The sequence below is a fragment of the Oncorhynchus mykiss genome, chromosome 1 (assembly GCF_013265735.2).
Source record: "Oncorhynchus mykiss isolate Arlee chromosome 1, USDA_OmykA_1.1, whole genome shotgun sequence".
Taxonomy (NCBI): domain Eukaryota; kingdom Metazoa; phylum Chordata; class Actinopteri; order Salmoniformes; family Salmonidae; genus Oncorhynchus; species Oncorhynchus mykiss.
Genome location: NC_048565.1, coordinates 12,055,963 through 12,072,786, shown reverse-complemented (window position 1 = coordinate 12,072,786; position 16,824 = coordinate 12,055,963). Strand labels below are relative to the sequence as shown.

Here is a 16,824-nt window from a genome sequence, read left to right as displayed (position 1 = left end):
ATGTAAAACACAGAATCTAGATTTAGACTGCACTGGGCCTTGAATGCGCTACTGCTTGCTTTGACTGGGTTGTCCCCTAATGCGAATTAAACACGCAAGTCTTTTTCATGGCCAGTTTTATTGTATTAGTAAACAAAGCAGTAGGCATCAGACACACATCAGCAATCAAATGGATTTATAAAGCCCTTCTTACTTCAGCTGATGTCACAAAGTGCTGTACAGAAACCCAGCCTAAAACCCCAAACAGCAGGCAATGCAGATGTTGAGTCACTCAGCACACACACCTCGTTACTCCTTTACACTCCCACATTTCTACCTCAAGCGTTCCTACTCTCTTCATTGACATGTATTTTTAATGTAAAGACTTTATTTTTAAGTTATGGATGAGAGTATATTCAAAACATTTTCTATAATAGTGCAGTATTAAGAGGACTTTGTACGTAAGCTCTGTGTCCCAAATGGCACCCTATTCCACAGTGCACTACTTTTGACCAGGTCCCCTTGTCAGTAGTGAACTATATAGGGAATAGGGTACCATTTGGGAGACATCTAGTGTTGCCCAAGAGGCATCACATGGGAAGTATGTGAGCGCAAACGTGGTTGGTGGCACCTTAATTGGGGAGGATGGGGTAACGGCAGGAGCGGAGTGGTATCAAACACATGGTTTGACGCCGTTCCAGCCATTATGAGCCGTCCTCCCCTGGCTGTTTGATCATATCACTTCAGGCCCCACACACTACAACACTGGTCAATTGCCTTCTTCATACACCTTATCTACTACACTATATTAAAGCATTTAACACAAAACCAACTCAAACTACTGTACATAGTTACATATCAACTGCTGTTATCTGAACCCGGCACAGCTGGGGTTAGGCCGCACAGTCTTCGATTATGCCTTACCGCTACTTAATGGTTTTGTGTAGCCTGAGCTAATGTTTAACCAGTAATATTTTGCCTGGAATGTGTCGTGGCCTCTGGCCTAACCAATTATACCATCTCTTGTTTGTGGCATTGGGGCGTGTACCAATAGTCTATAGTGGCTTCCTCTCCTTGTCACCTCCCCTTCATGTGAAAGAAAACCACCAGTTAAACGCCTATGTTGCCTGCCTGAACCCATCCAGTCCTCTTTTAGATTACCACAGATGAAATAAAGACAAAGGTAATCAAATATACTGAACAAAAATATAAACGCGACATGTAAAGTGTTGGTCCCATGTTTCATGAGCTGAAATAAAAGATCTCAGTAATTTTTCATACACAAAAAGCTTATCTCGCTCCAATTTTATGCACAAATGTGTTTACATCCCTGTTAGTGAGCATTTCTCCTTTGCCAAGATATACCTGACAGGTGTGGTATATCAAGCTGATTAAACGGCATGATCATTACACAGGTGCACCTTGTGCTGGGGACTTTAAAAGGCCACTCTAAAATGTGCAGTTTTGTCGCACAATACACACAGATCTCTCAAGTTGAGGGAGCGTGTAATTGGCTTGCGGACTGCAGGAATTTCTACTAGAGCGGTTGCCAGATAATGTAATGTTAATTCCTCTACCATAAGCAACCTACAACTTAATTTTAGAGAATTTGGCAGTACGCCCAAATCACAGACCATGTGTAACCACGCCAGCCCAGGACCTCCACATCCGGCTTCTTCACCTGCAGGATCATCTGAGACCAGACACCTGGACAGCTGATGAAACTGAGGAGTATTTCCATCTGTAATAAAGCCCTATTGTGGAGAAAAACTCATTCAGATTGGCTGGGCCTGGCTCCACAGTGGGTGGACCTATGCCCTCCCAGCCCATGCATGGCTGCTCCCCTGCAGTCATATGAAATCCATATATTAGGGCCTAATTAATTAATTAATTAAAGTTGACGTATTTCCTTATACGAACTGTAACTCAGTAAAATCCTTGAAACTGTTGCGTTTGTATTTTTGTCCAGTATGTTAGTGGGGGTGAAGGTATGCATCCTTGATTCCTTTCCTTAGGTGAGTCTCATATTCTACTTCTTTCCTCCTCAAGATCAATCTGTCCACCTGGACTATCCTTCTGCTCTCTGATTGGTCTATGTCCAGCACTCTCACCGGTCTCTTCTTTGATTGGTCATTAATAACAAAGCATTGTGCCTGCCAACTCCTGCTGAAGTTCCTATCATAAAGCGGACCTGACATGGTTTCACTGATGTATCTTATTGGACATTAGGATTCCATTGAACTGTCTGATTGGCTCTTCAGCCTTACCACTTAGCCTATAGCAGACATCAGTCACAACACAGGCAGAGATTCCCTTGGAGAACACAACATCATAATATGAGTAAGAGTGTCCCTTTAAGCCTGTGAGCCAACCATCTGGTACAGTACAATTGTATGATGGTCTGAATGGAACCTATAGACACTACTGTTGTTAATTCGCCAACATTTTTTCTGTGAATATTTATTTTCTCTACCAGTTACATAAAACAGACTAGGTTCAGAGCATAGCCCGGGGGGGGGGGGGGGGGGGGGGGGGGCATGAAGTTGTGTAGAGGGCTCTCTTCTCCTCTTGCAGGGTTTAGTAGTAGTCTTCATAGTTCTTGGGGTTGAGGCAATAGAGAATGGCCCCTCCGAAGGAGAAGATGGTGGCCCCCCAGGCCAGGCCATAGCCCCAGTTAAACTCGTGGTTTATCCTCAAGCTGACCGTCTCAATGAACTTAATGGTGTAGAGGACCAGACTGCAGACCTGAAGCACCACTGTTACAGAGTAAGGGAGTGAAGCAGAGAGAAGAAGCGAAGCACATGAAATGACAAGATCAGAGAAAAATGAAGATTCTCTAGTTATAACAAACTGTGTGTGTGTGCTGTGTACAGTATGCATGTACTGTGTGTGTCTGTTTGAAGATGTGTGTGCATGTATTCATGCCATACTGTACCTGCAGCGGACAGCAAGACAGCGACAGGCCTGTAGCAGCGGCTCCTGGAGCCGACACACACTGACACCAGGGCAACCAGGAAGGAGAACAGGATGAGGGCAGCACCACCCAGCAACAGGGCCAACGTGGCAATCTGCCAGTCTGAGAGGGAGAGACAGGAGGGCGGGGGGCACAGAGAGAGAGCGTAGAAAACCCTGCTCAGTTATGTATTATGGATCTGTACTGAACACACTGTAGCACCTCTATTTGAAAGAGAGAAATTGGTAAAAAATAAGTCTGAACGCACTCAAGCACCTCCCTATTTTATTGGCTAGAGAGAGAGCAAAAGAGCGAGTCTGTAACATTGCAATGCGAAGTCTCACAGACATGCCCAAGTACACAGCCACAGTGAAAAATGACACAGACATGACCAAGTACACAGCCACAGTGAAAAATGACACAGACATGACCAAGTACACAGCCACAGTGAAACATGACACAGACATGACCAAGTACACAGCCACAGTGAAAAATGACAGACATGACCAAGTACACAGCCACAGTGAAACATGACACAGACATGACCAAGTACACAGCCACAGTGAAACATGACACAGACATGACCAAGTACACAGCCACAGTGAAAAATGACACAGACATGACCAAGTACACAGCCACAGTGAAAAATGACACAGACATGACCAAGTACACAGCCACAGTGAAAAATGACACAGACATGACCAAGTACACAGCCACAGTGAAAAATGACAGACATGACCAAGTACACAGCCACAGTGAAACATGACACAGACATCGACATGAAGGTCTGGCATTCCACCCACACCATCTGGCAACAGAAGGCTTCTTATTCCTCATGGGAAGAGTATTCTGAGGATCTGGGTTATTAACCTAATGATCATGTCAACAGTATGGTCCAAGAATGTTAAACCTGCACTAAAATCACATTTGTACCCAACACAGCAAAAAAATGAATGAAAACTAAACACACAAACTGTCTCTCTCCCTCTCGCTCACTGCTAGGCCTCTTAATGAATCCCAGTGCAGAAGTAGACTGTTATTCTCTGGGTGAATGGATAATGTGTGTCCCTCTCTCTGTCCCAGTGCAGAAGTAGACTGTTATTCTCTGGGTGACTGGATAATGTATGTACCCCTCTCTCTGTCCCAGTGCAGAAGTAGACTGTTATTCTCTGGGTGACTGGATAATGTATGTCCCCCTCTCTCTGTCCCAGTGCAGACGTAGACTGTTATTCTCTGGGTGACTGGATAATGTATGTCCCCCTCTCTCTGTCCCAGTGCAGACGTAGACTGTTATTCTCTGGGTGACTGGATAATGTATGTCCCCCTCTCTCTGTCCCAGTGCAGACGTAGACTGTTATTCTCTGGGTGACTGGATAATGTATGTCCCCCTCTCTCTGTCCCAGTGCAGACGTAGACTGTTATTCTCTGGGTGACTGGATAATGTATGTCCCCCTCTCTCTGTCCCAGTGCAGAAGTAGACTGTTATTCTCTGGGTGACTGGATAATGTATGTACCCCTCTCTCTGTCCCAGTGCAGACGTAGACTGTTATTCTCTGGGTGACTGGATAATGTATGTCCCCCTCTCTCTGTCCCAGTGCAGAAGTAGACTGTTATTCTCTGGGTGACTGGATAATGTATGTCCCTCCTGCCTGCTCGATGCAAAGTCAGCAGCAGTTTCAAGAAGTACTCCAAATCACTCATCTAAAGTATAGACTAGAATAGCACTCTGTCCTTGCTGGAATGCTAACAAGGATAGGAGAGGGGGGCTAGAGACACAGGAGGCTGGGAGACAGAGGGGAGAAACTACTGGATTTCTATATCCAACCACCTTGTGTATGGGAATGAGCTTCAAGTTCCTTAACATCCACATGACCAACAAACTAACATAGTCCAAACACACCAAGATGTGAAGAGGGCACAGCGAAACCTATTCCCCCTCAGGAGACTGAAAAGATTTGGCATGGGTCCTCAGATTCTCAAAATGTTCTACAGCTGCACCATCAAGAGCATCCTGACTGGTTAAATCACCATCTCGTATGGCAACTGCTCAGCCTCCGACCACAAGCCACTACAGAGGGTAGTGCGTACGGCCCAGTACATCACTGGGGCCAAGCTTCCTACCATCCAGGACCTCTATACCAGGCGGTGTCAGAGGAAGACCCTAAACATTGTCAAAGACTCCAGACACCCTAGTCATAGATTGTTCTCTGCTGCCGCAGGGCAAGCGGTACTGGAGCCAAGTCTAGGTCCAAGAGGCTTCTAAACAGCTTCTACCACCAAGCCATAAGACTCCTGAACATCTAATCAAATGGCTACCCAGACCCTTCCCCAATCTTGACCTTAACCATTAGTGGGGCAACTTCACCCTCCACCATAAAATGTTTACAAGCTTAGTCTTAGAGGCGGCAGGCAGCCTAGTGGATAAGAGTATTGGGTCAGTAACTGAAACGTTGCAGGTTCAAGTCCCTGAGCTGACAAGGTAAAAAAATATATATATGTTGATGTGCCCTTGAGCAAGGCACTTTACTCTAATTGCTGCTGTAAGTCTCTCTGGTTAAGAGCTTCTGCTAATTGACTACATGTAAATGTCTATTATAGCTAGCTGCTAGACACTCTTAATTAACTGGGAGGTCCATTCATGTCCACTGAGGGATATAGATGTTTTATTGTTAGGAGCAACAGTCTAGACTTGTTCATCAACAATCTGTGGGCTGGGTGGGGGTATGGTATATGTAAACAGACAAGGGATGTTATGAGGTTGATTAACTTAAAAGGCATAATGGCAAAGTAAATACCATCAGAGAAAATAGATTGTTTTTCAATTAGAAGAAGAGGTGCGTGTGCGTGTGCACCTGGATGCATGTGTGTTAGAAATAGCTTGGACATATCAATTAAAACGGCCAATAGAAGATGTATAATATTCGTTACAATCACAGCTAAGTGGCTTAATCAGAATGGCAAACCATTTCCTCTACGGCAAGGCAGACGGGAATGATTAAAGTGACTGTGTGTAAGCTACTTAAACTACAGTTCCCACTCTTGTCGGGGGGAAACATCATTCCACAGGTCGAGCTGCTCGAACATAAACAAACATTCCCTTCATGGACCAAATATTGCTCTCATTTCCAGTGACCTCATTGGCTGCCTCTCCGACCGTGGGAGCTTCACCCAACTCCGGTTTGTCGCTAGACTGAACAACAATATAAAAACGCAACATGGAATAATTTCAAAGTTGCTGGATATTGTCAGGAACTGGAAAACGCTGTTGTGCATGTCGATCCAGAGCATCCCAAACATGGTCAATGGGTGTCATGTCTGGTGAGTATACAGGCCATGGAAGAACTGGGACATTTTCAGCTTCCAGGAATTGTGTACAGATCCTTGCAACATGGGGCTATGTTGCATAGGGGAACATAAGGGGATGGTGCCGGATGAATGGCACGTCAATGGGCCTCAGGATCTCGTCACGATATCTCTGTGCATTCAAATTGCCATCAATAAAATGCAATTGTGTTCACTGTCCGTAGCTTTTGCCTGCCCATACCAAACCCCACCATGGGGCGCTCTGTTCACAACGTTGACATCAGCAAACCGTTCGCCCAAGCGACGCCATACAAGCCATCTGCCCGGTACAGTTGAAACTGGGATTCATCCATGAAGAGCACACTTCTCCAGCGTGTGAGTGGCCATCGAAGGTGAGAATTTGCCCACTGAAGTCAGCTACAACGACGAACTGCAGCCAGATCAAGACACTGGTGAGGACGACGAGCACACAGATGAGCTTCCCTGAGATGGTTTCTGACAGTCTGTGCAGAAGTTTCATCAGCTGTCCGGTTGGCTGGTCTCAGACGATCCTGCAGGTGAAGAAGCCGGATGTGGAGGTCCTGGGCTGGAGTGGTTACACATGGTCTGTGGGTTGTGAGGCCGGTTGGAAGTACTGCCAAATTCTCTAAAAACGACATTGGAAGCGACTTATGGTAGAGAAATTAACATTCAATTATCTGGCAACAGCTCTGGTAGACATTCCTTTAGTCGGCATGCCAATTGCACGCTCCCTCAAAACTTGACACATCTCTGGCATTGGGTTGTGTGACAAGACAGCACATTTTAGAGTGGTCTTTTATTGTCCCCAGCACAAGGTGCATCTGTGTATTGATCATGCTGTTTAATCAACTTCTTGATGTGCCACACCTGTCAGGTAGATTATCTTGGCAAAGGAGAAATGCTCATTAACAGGGATGAGAGAAATAAGCTTTTTATACATATGAAAGGCTGGGATCTTTTATTTCAGCTCATGAAACAAGCACTTTACATGTTGTGTTCACTATAATTAGAAATAGTGTCTACCAGTAATCTTGGTCATTTTCTGCCTATCAGACCGCAACTCCCTAGTCAAAAATATCCTATAGGATTCGTGATTTTTTCCCAATACAATCCTGTAGGATTTTGTGTCACCTCTATCAGATTGCTATTGGATGACTTTACAAAATATATATATGTAACCTTTATTTAACTAGGCAAGTCAGTTAAGAACAAATTCTTATTTACAAGGACGGCCTACCCCGGCCAAACACAGACAACGCTGGGCCAATTGTGTGCCTTCCTATGGGACTCCCAATCACGGCCGGATGTGATGCTGCCTGGATTCGAACCAGGTACCGCAGGTCTTGCACTGAGATGCAGTGTCTTAGACCACTGTGCCACTCGGGAGCAATTGGACCCTTTAGGATTCTCGCAATCCTATATGATTGTGTGTCACTTGTATCAGAATCCTATTCGACTACTTTTTTTCTTATTGTAAATCAAAAGTAATCAGATTGGATCCTTTTTGCTAAATCTTGTAGGATTTTGTAACCCCCAAACAAAATCCTATTAGAATGTTTTTTTCTCTTTATTTAACACAATAAAGTATATTTTGTTGTCATAAGTAAATATTTTGGGTAGAACTATATATGGACATATTATACAGTATGAAAAGGATTCATTATTGAATATATATATTTAATCTTATTTGTATACGTTTTATTACACTTGGATTGTATACTAGAACATAGGGGTTGAAAAGTGTTATTTTTCTCAGATATAAATAAAGTCCAGGTAAAAGCCAAACGTCATAACTTTCTAGTTCGGGAAACACTACTACATTAATACAATATTGCCCTCTTGCTAGATTGATGACTAAAACCACAGTGAAACAGTGCAAAACGGCTGTCAGCTCAACTCTAGCTATGTTGAAGCCATTTCTATGTTATTTTCGAGTCACTGTATTTTTATAGTAAATGAGAAATGTTTATCTTGTTTGTTATTGCTAAATATATGTGCCTTTATAATAGGAAAGTCAACCCCGTTTTCATGATTTCTGGTAGATCTAAATAAATCAATCACATCACGTTGTTGGACTCATTCAGCAGTTGTTACCTAATTAAATACTGTAGGAAATTAATGTTGAAAGTTCCATTTAAATTCCTAAAACATAAGTTGAAAATAATGCTGTTGCCGCTTCCCGTTTAACTTTTGATAAATAGCCCAATGTCAAAACACCTTTTTGTCGTGTCCAAATCAATCATCAATAAACAGTTTTGAAAACATAAACATAAATTGTAGTCTACTACACATATATGTGCCACAATAGTAATCATATTACTTATATTATTCATTTTTTGGAGCACCTTATAAACTGCATATGCACCATGTTGTTTTGACAAGTGCCAATTAAAATCACTCATATTGATTAGAGGAGAAATCGAATTGCATGCGCTGCTGAAACTAACAACTCAAAAACACATGGAACCTGGAAACACCTGTTGGAGACAAGCAGCTACACTTTGGAGTGATGCATTTTGATTTGGGGATGTGGCCTAAACGGACAGAGAACGCAACCGCAACACTTATTTGACAAGCACTCATTTTGATATCACATTGAAATGAACAGAACGGTTGCACGCCCTGTTCAAACTAACCTTACTAAAAAAAAAATTAAAAAACATACGGAATCTGGGAATATTTACTGCATATCACTGGTTACAGGACACCTTTTATAAGACAGCTAGCTACATTGTGGATTGTTGCATTGTTTCAAGTATGTCGCCAACGCCTAAAGCTAAATATAACACTATTTTGTTAACTCATCATATCGAAATCAATAGAGTGAGGGCAGACTGTTGGTGTGTTTACATTGTTTAAACTAAGACTATTCAAAGGACACACTGAATCCGATCATTTCTATATCACTGGTTAGAAGAGATTCCCACTCCAGGAATCCCCTCCAACGTTACAGGATTCCCCGAACACATTATTACCGTCGCAGGTGAAGGGACGGGGGCAGTTACACACAAAGAAAACAATGGAGGGACAAAGAAAGGAGAAATCTAGAACGAAGAAAGGATAAAAGTACAGAAGAGGACATTGAGAGACAAAGGACGGCTTAAAAGAGGAAGAACTTCCTTGAGTGATTCCTGTACCCGCGAGCCAAAACCAAGTTGTCACAAAATATAATTTAATGATTATCGAAAAGATTTTTTGGGGTTTGTAAGTGAAGTACTCTGAACCGGGCTTGGATTTTGTTTCCCCTTTCTTGAACCGGACAAGTGCCATTCTGTAAACAAACCTCTTCAACACACCACCGCAATATGGGAGTGATTCAATCATATCACATTTTGGAACCAGTCCTATCGGGCTCCTCTGGGATTCTATTTTATAGGACCCGATAGGGTTTTTCTATTGGATTCTCGTATTGGAATCCTATCAGATTTTGGAACCTGTCCTATAGGATAAAATCATATAGGATTGGTTCCAAAATGTATCATATTAGGAATGGTTCTAAAGTCTGATAGTCAAAAACTAGAAGTAGAAAAATCCTAAGGCTGAAATTGCAGGAACCACTGCAGTGGTTATCAGTCTCAATCAGTTATGTAACAGCAGGATACAGAAACTCATTGTAGAAGCTCAGAGATTTAGAACAGACACACATACTGCGTGAGAAAAATACAGCCAGGAGTCTCGGTGCTAGAAGGACAGGAAGCGCTAACTTTTAATATAGGACTGCGTCCCAAATTACACCCTATTCCTTATGTAGTGGGCTACTTCTGAGCTCTGGTCAAAAATAGTATAGGGTGCTATTTGGGATGCAGATTAGGTTCTGTATGATGATCGATGGAAATGGAGATTAGCGAGATCCAATCTGATCATTAATTACATCTCCCTATGTGCATTTCAGGAGCTGTCATCTCTATTTTTTTTTTTATCTTGATTTTTTTATGCATCCCTTCAGGGCCACTCTCGGCCTGAGACAATAAGGGGGATTAACTGTGTCAGATCAGAACCTGGAGACTATGGAGAGTTTCTTCACCTCTGACTGGACTGAGATCAGCGCTAATAGTGATGAGTAGTGTCTGCTAAGTGCACTCACTCACACACTCACTCCACATTCGTTTCTCCTCTCTCACTGGTTTGGCATCAGCGCAAAATGTCTCACACTCCTGAGACTGTCTACACGTGTGTGCGTGTGTGTGTGTGTGTGTGAGAGAGAGAGAGAGAGAGATAGAGAATGTGTGTGATTGAGTGTAATATCCAAATGTTAAAAAGGGATACCCCAGAGGTTTTGTATATTCTCAGTAGTTTTGAAAGTAGTGCTCACGAGCCAAAATGTCTCCCCTGAAAATTGTGCACTACGTCATCCATTTTATATGATATGTTAGGAATTTGTAAGTGCTTAAGTTCCTGCACTGCATCTTTAATGGTATGCACATCTATGCATGCACGTCAACCCTGCCGAACTCCTTACTGAGTGTACCAACCTGCTTGTAGGCCCTGTATACACATGTATACACAACAACCCAGCAGAACTCCTTACTGAGTGTACCAACCTGCTTGTAGGCCCTGAATACACATCAACCCAGCAGAACTCCTTACTGAGTGTACCAATGGCGCCGACAGAGATGGCCGCCTCGCTTCGTGTTCCTAGGAAACTATGCAGTTTTTTGTTTTTTTACGTGTTATTTCTTACATTAGTACCCCAGGTCATCTTAGGTTTCATTACATACAGTCGAGAAGAACTACTGAATATAAGATCAGCGTCAACTCACCATCAGTACAACCAAGAATATGATTTTCGCGAAGCGGATTCTGTGTTCTGCCTTTCAACCAGGACAACGGAATGGATCCCAGCCGGCGACCCAAAAAAACGACTCCGTAAAAGAGGGAAACGAGGCGGTCTTCTGGTCAGACTCCGGAGACAGGCACATCGTGCACCACTCCCTAGCATTCTTCTCGCCAATGTCCAGTCTCTTGACAACAAGGTTGATGAAATCCGAGCAAGGGTAGCATTCCAGAGGGACATCAGAGACTAACGTTCTTTGCTTCACGGAAACATGGCTCACTGGAGAGACGCTATCGGAGGCGGTGCAGCCAGCGGGTTTCTCCACGCATCGTGCAGACAGAAACAAACATCTTTCTGGTAAGAAGAGGGGCGGGGGCGTATGCCTTATGGCTAACGAGACGTGGTGTGATCACAGAAACATACAGGAACTCAAATCCTTCTGTTCACCCGATTTAGAATTCCTCACAATCAAATGTAGACCGCATTATCTACCAAGAGAATTCTCTTCGATTATAATCACAGTCGTATATATTCCCCCCCAAGCAGACACATCGATGGCTCTGAACAAACTTTATTTGACTCTTTGCAAACTGGAATCCATACATCCTGAGGCTGCATTCATTATAGCTGGGGATTTTAACAAGGCTAGTCTGAAAACAAGACTACCTAAATTATATCAGCATATCGATTGCGCAACCAGGGCTGGAAAAACCTTGGATCATTGTTATTCTAACTTCCGCGACGCATATAAGGCCCTGCCCCGCCCTCCTTTCGGAAAAGCTGACCATGACTCCATTTTGCTGATCCCTGCCTACAGACAGAAACTAAAACAAGAAGCTCCCACGCTGAGGTCTGTCCAACGCTGGTCCGACCAAGCTGATTCCACACTCCAAGACTGCTTCCATCACGTGGACTGGGATATGTTTCGTATTGCGTCAGATAACAACATTGACGAATACGCTGATTCGGTGTGCGAGTTCATTAGAACGTGCGTTGAAGATGTCGTTCCCATAGCAACGATTAAAACATTCCCTAACCAGAAACCGTGGATTGATGGCAGCATTCGCGTGAAACTGAAAGCGCGAACCACTGCTTTTAATCAGGGCAAGGTGACTGGTAACATGACCGAATACAAACAGTGCAGCTATTCCCTCCGCAAGGCTATCAAACAAGCTAAGCGTCAGTATAGAGACAAAGTAGAATCTCAATTCAACGGCTCAGACACAAGAGGTATGTCTACAGTCAATCACGGACTACAAGAAGAAAACCAGCCCAGTCACGGACCAGGATGTCTTGCTCCCAGGCAGACTAAATAACTTTTTTGCCCGCCTTGAGGACAATACAGTGCCACTGACACGGCCTGCAACGAAAACATGCGGACTCTCCTTCACTGCAGCCGAGGTGAGTAAAACATTTAAACGTGTTAACCCTCGCAAGGCTGCAGGCCCAGACGGCATCCCCAGCCGCGCCCTCAGAGCATGCGCAGACCAGCTGGCCGGTGTGTTTACGGACATATTCAATCAATCCCTATACCAGTCTGCTGTTCCCACATGCTTCAAGAGGGCCACCATTGTTCCTGTTCCCAAGAAAGCTAAGGTAACTGAGCTAAACGACTACCGCCCCGTAGCACTCACTTCCGTCATCATGAAGTGCTTTGAGAGACTAGTCAAGGACCACATCACCTCCACCCTACCTGACACCCTAGACCCACTCCAATTTGCTTACCGCCCAAATAGGTCCACAGACGATGCAATCTCAACCACACTGCACACTGCCCTAACCCACCTGGACAAGAGGAATACCTACGTGAGAATGCTGTTCATCGACTACAGCTCGGCATACAACACCATAGTACCCTCCAAGCTCGTCATCAAGCTCGAGACCCTGGGTCTCGACCCCGCCCTGTGCAACTGGGTACTGGACTTCCTGACGGGCCGCCCCCAGGTGGTGAGAGTAGGGAACAACATCTCCACCCCGCTGATCCTCAACACTGGGGCCCCACAAGGGTGCGTTCTGAGCCCTCTCCTGTACTCCCTGTTCACCCACGACTGCGTGGCCACGCACGCCTCCAACTCAATCATCAAGTTTGCGGACGACACAACAGTGGTAGGCTTGATTACCAACAACGACGAGACGGCCTACAGGGAGGAGGTGAGGGCCCTCGGAGTGTGGTGTCAGGAAAATAACCTCACACTCAATGTCAACAAAACAAAGGAGATGATTGTGGACTTCAGGAAACAGCAGAGGGAACACCCCCCTATCCACATCGATGGAACAGTAGTGGAGAGGGTAGTAAGTTTTAAGTTCCTCGGCATACACATCACAGACAAACTGAATTGGTCCACTCACACAGACAGCATCGTGAAGAAGGCGCAGCAGCGCCTCTTCAACCTCAGGAGGCTGAAGAAATTCGGCTTGTCACCAAAAGCACTCACAAACTTCTACAGATGCACAATCGAGAGCATCCTGGGGGGCTGTATCACTGCCTGGTACGGCAACTGCTCCGCCCACAACCGTAAGGCTCTCCAGAGTGTAGTGAGGTCTGCACAACGCATCACCGGGGGCAAACTACCTGCCCTCCAGGACACCTACACCACCCGATGTTACAGGAAGGCCATAAAGATCATCAAGGACAACAACCACCCGAGCCACTGCCTGTTCACCCCGCTATCATCCAGAAGGCGAGGTCAGTACAGGTGCATCAAAGCTGGGACCGAGAGACTGAAAAACAGCTTCTATCTCAAGGCCATCAGACTGTTAAGCCATCACTAACATTGAGTGGCTGCTGCCAACACACTGACTCAACTCCAGCAACTTTAATAATGGGAATTGATGGGAAATGTAAAATATATCACTAGCCACTTTAAACAATGCTACCTAATATAATGTTTACATACCCTACATTATTCATCTCATATGTATACGTGTATATACTGTACTCTATATCATCTACTGCATCCTTATGTAATACATGTATCACTAGCCACTTTAACTATGCCACTTTGTTTACATACTCATCTCATATGTATATACTGTACTCGATACCATCTACTGTATCTTGCCTATGCTGCTCTGTACCATCACTCATCCATATATCTTTATGTACATATTCTTTATCCCCTTACACTGTGTACAAGACAGTAGTTTTGGAATTGTTAGTTAGATTACTTGTTATTACTGCATTGTCAGAACTAGAAGCACAAGCATTTCGCTACACTCGCATTAACATCTGCTAACCATGTGTATGTGACAAATAAAATTTGATTTGATCCTGCTTGTAGGCCCTGAATACACATGTATACACAACAACCCAGCAGAACGTGTTATAAAGTGCACCAACCGGGTAAATACAATACAAACACAATTTGTTTAATACCCTGGGCATGACACTGAGGAAACTTAAATATTGGGGAGAGAGACTGACTGATTACTGTGAGTCAAATTGATCCCTAAGTCTAGTGCAAGGCCAAACTGAGGAAATGGGCAGTTTGCTGTGTGCAGTTACTGTGGTATGCTGGCTGCTAGTGACACAGAGACTCCATGTCTTTATAAGGAATCAAGCTGCACTTTGTCTCAGAGTGACAGGAGAGAAGAGCGGTGCCAAAATGACCCCTCAGTTAGGATACTCATCACATAAACAAAAACAGTGTATTCAGACAAACAAAAACACTTATTCATTGACTGCACAGCACACTATCTGCAGCCAACAAACTAGATAAAAAGACGCATTGAACACCTGGTGGAGTAATCGAAATACAGCTCGTTTCCACAAAAACTTCCATGCTGGATGAAAAATAAGTCCCCTTTTCAATGGGGAAAACAGCATTTCTAGAATGTGCCACTTGTTTCCCTGGTTACTAATCTCTCAGCATTTGGATCTCTGGAGAGTTCGCTTCTCAAAATTGCCCTTGCTCCTTGGCCAGCAGAGGAACCCCAACAAAGGCTCATTTTGTCGGCAACAAAAGCCCAATAAACCCCAGCTGGACAAAATTCCCACATCATTTAGTGGTGGGTTGGGCGAATAGAAAAGAGGGCAAGTCAAGGATATTTTATATGCCCATAATTAATTATGACAAGTCCTTTAAGTTTGAAATAAACGATTTAAAACTTTGAAAAGCCAACTTTAGAGCGTCCATCATACATTTGATAGCAGAGACTGGATGGGAAAAATTATGCTCTTGCCTTTACCTTTCAGCTGCAACAAATTATTACTGAGCAGAGAAAAAATTAAGTGATTGTACTGACGCACCAGTAGACTCAGCCGCAGGCGTCCCTTTCATCTCTGAATTCATATGTTCCTCAATGGATGCATAGCATATCATCATGGGCATTGAAACAAACAAAGAAATAATCCCTCAAAATGTCCCCAAAATAGAACCCTATCAATTTGTACCTCAACATAAACACAGTATAGATGTGCATTCTGAACAGTAAAAAGAGTAATAGGTCTATTGACATTAGTGAACAGGAGGCAGGTCTCTCTCACCAGTCTCGAGCGTTGTGTTGCACTGCCATGTGTCCGAGTTGACAGGCTTCCAGCAGGACTCCCACAGAGACAGGTAGTACTGGTTATACGCCGTTACCCACGCGGGGCTCAACACCGCCCCGACATCCAGGCAGAGCGCAAGGAAGACGCACACCAAGCCCACCAACTTCAGCGGTGTCAACGCCGACACGCGCACCTCCTCCGTTCCACTCACGGATGAAGCCATGGGATGGTAAACAAAAGTAGCTTTCTCCGAGGACCGTGGGCTGGCGGTTGGGTCTCAAACCAAGAATTTCGTAATTCTCCCCTGCTGAGAGTGGAGGGTGGGCAGCGCGTCAGGGACGCTGCTGCAGCTACCGTATCACTACTGCTGAAGCGAGTCGTCCGAGCGCACTGAACATTGCTGAAATATCACAGAGAGGCACCTGCAGGGTCCTAGTGCCTAGGTCTCTCTCTGGATTTCCGGCAGTCTCTTTCCAGAGGTTGGCCAAATACCCCCCCCCCCCCCCCCCCCTCTCTCTCAGAGGGAAACAGGGGATATGAAATCGCATTTTTATAATTGAACCTAACCGATTCTTATTTCCACAAAGAAGTATCCAGTAATTAGCTATTATTGATTTTTGGGGTGGGGGGGGGGGGGGGGGGGGGGGGGGGGGGGGTATTTCTGGGGTTCTGGGGTTTTCTGACAAGTGCAATTATTTCATATGATTCATCGTTCATTTCACTCCCATCATCTTTCGACCCATAGCTGATGTGTTGAGTGTCAATTTCAAATTACAGTCAAATGTGATCATGGACTGGAGTTTGATTAGACACTGTGAATTTAATATGTTGTGACAAGTAAATAAACTAAAAATGAATAGGCTTTTCCTAAGCTTATAAACTGAATTACTCATCACACTGGGCACAAGCGGCGTAGCCCCCTCAATTAAAACGTTAACCCCTTCCGTCTTAGTGTTATGCCTCTATATAAAAATAGAGGCAAAACAAATCTGTATCTCCACGGTGCTGTGTCAGCATAACGGACACGGCATGCTTTGGGTTTCCATAAAAAGCGGGGAAACAACATATGTATGTTTTTCAAGCAGAAATTTGCTTCCTGCAACACTAACTCAAAAAAGTTCTGGGACACTGTGAAGTCAATGGAGAATAAGAATACCTCCTCCCAGCTGCCCACTGCACTGAAGATAGGAAACTCGGTCACCACTGATAAATCCATTATAATTGAGAATTTCAATAAGCATTTTTCTACGGCTAGCCATGCTTTCCACCTGGCTACCCCTACCCTGGTCAACAGCACTGCACCCC

General features: G+C 44.4%; 1 protein-coding gene across 1 annotated transcript; it reads right to left on the bottom strand.

Annotated features, from left to right (window-relative positions):
* Window positions 1-99: 99 nt before the first annotated feature.
* On the bottom strand, window positions 100-15,979 carry LOC110535080 (transmembrane protein 47). Its single transcript, XM_021619978.2, has 3 exons — window positions 15,517-15,979; window positions 2,915-3,055; window positions 100-2,735 (listed from the first exon to the last, which is right to left on the bottom strand). The coding sequence occupies exons 1-3, from the start codon at window positions 15,740-15,742 to the stop codon at window positions 2,557-2,559; spliced, it is 546 nt and encodes a 181-aa protein (XP_021475653.1). The 5' UTR covers window positions 15,743-15,979; the 3' UTR covers window positions 100-2,556.
* Between the last annotated feature and the right edge of the window lie 845 nt (window positions 15,980-16,824).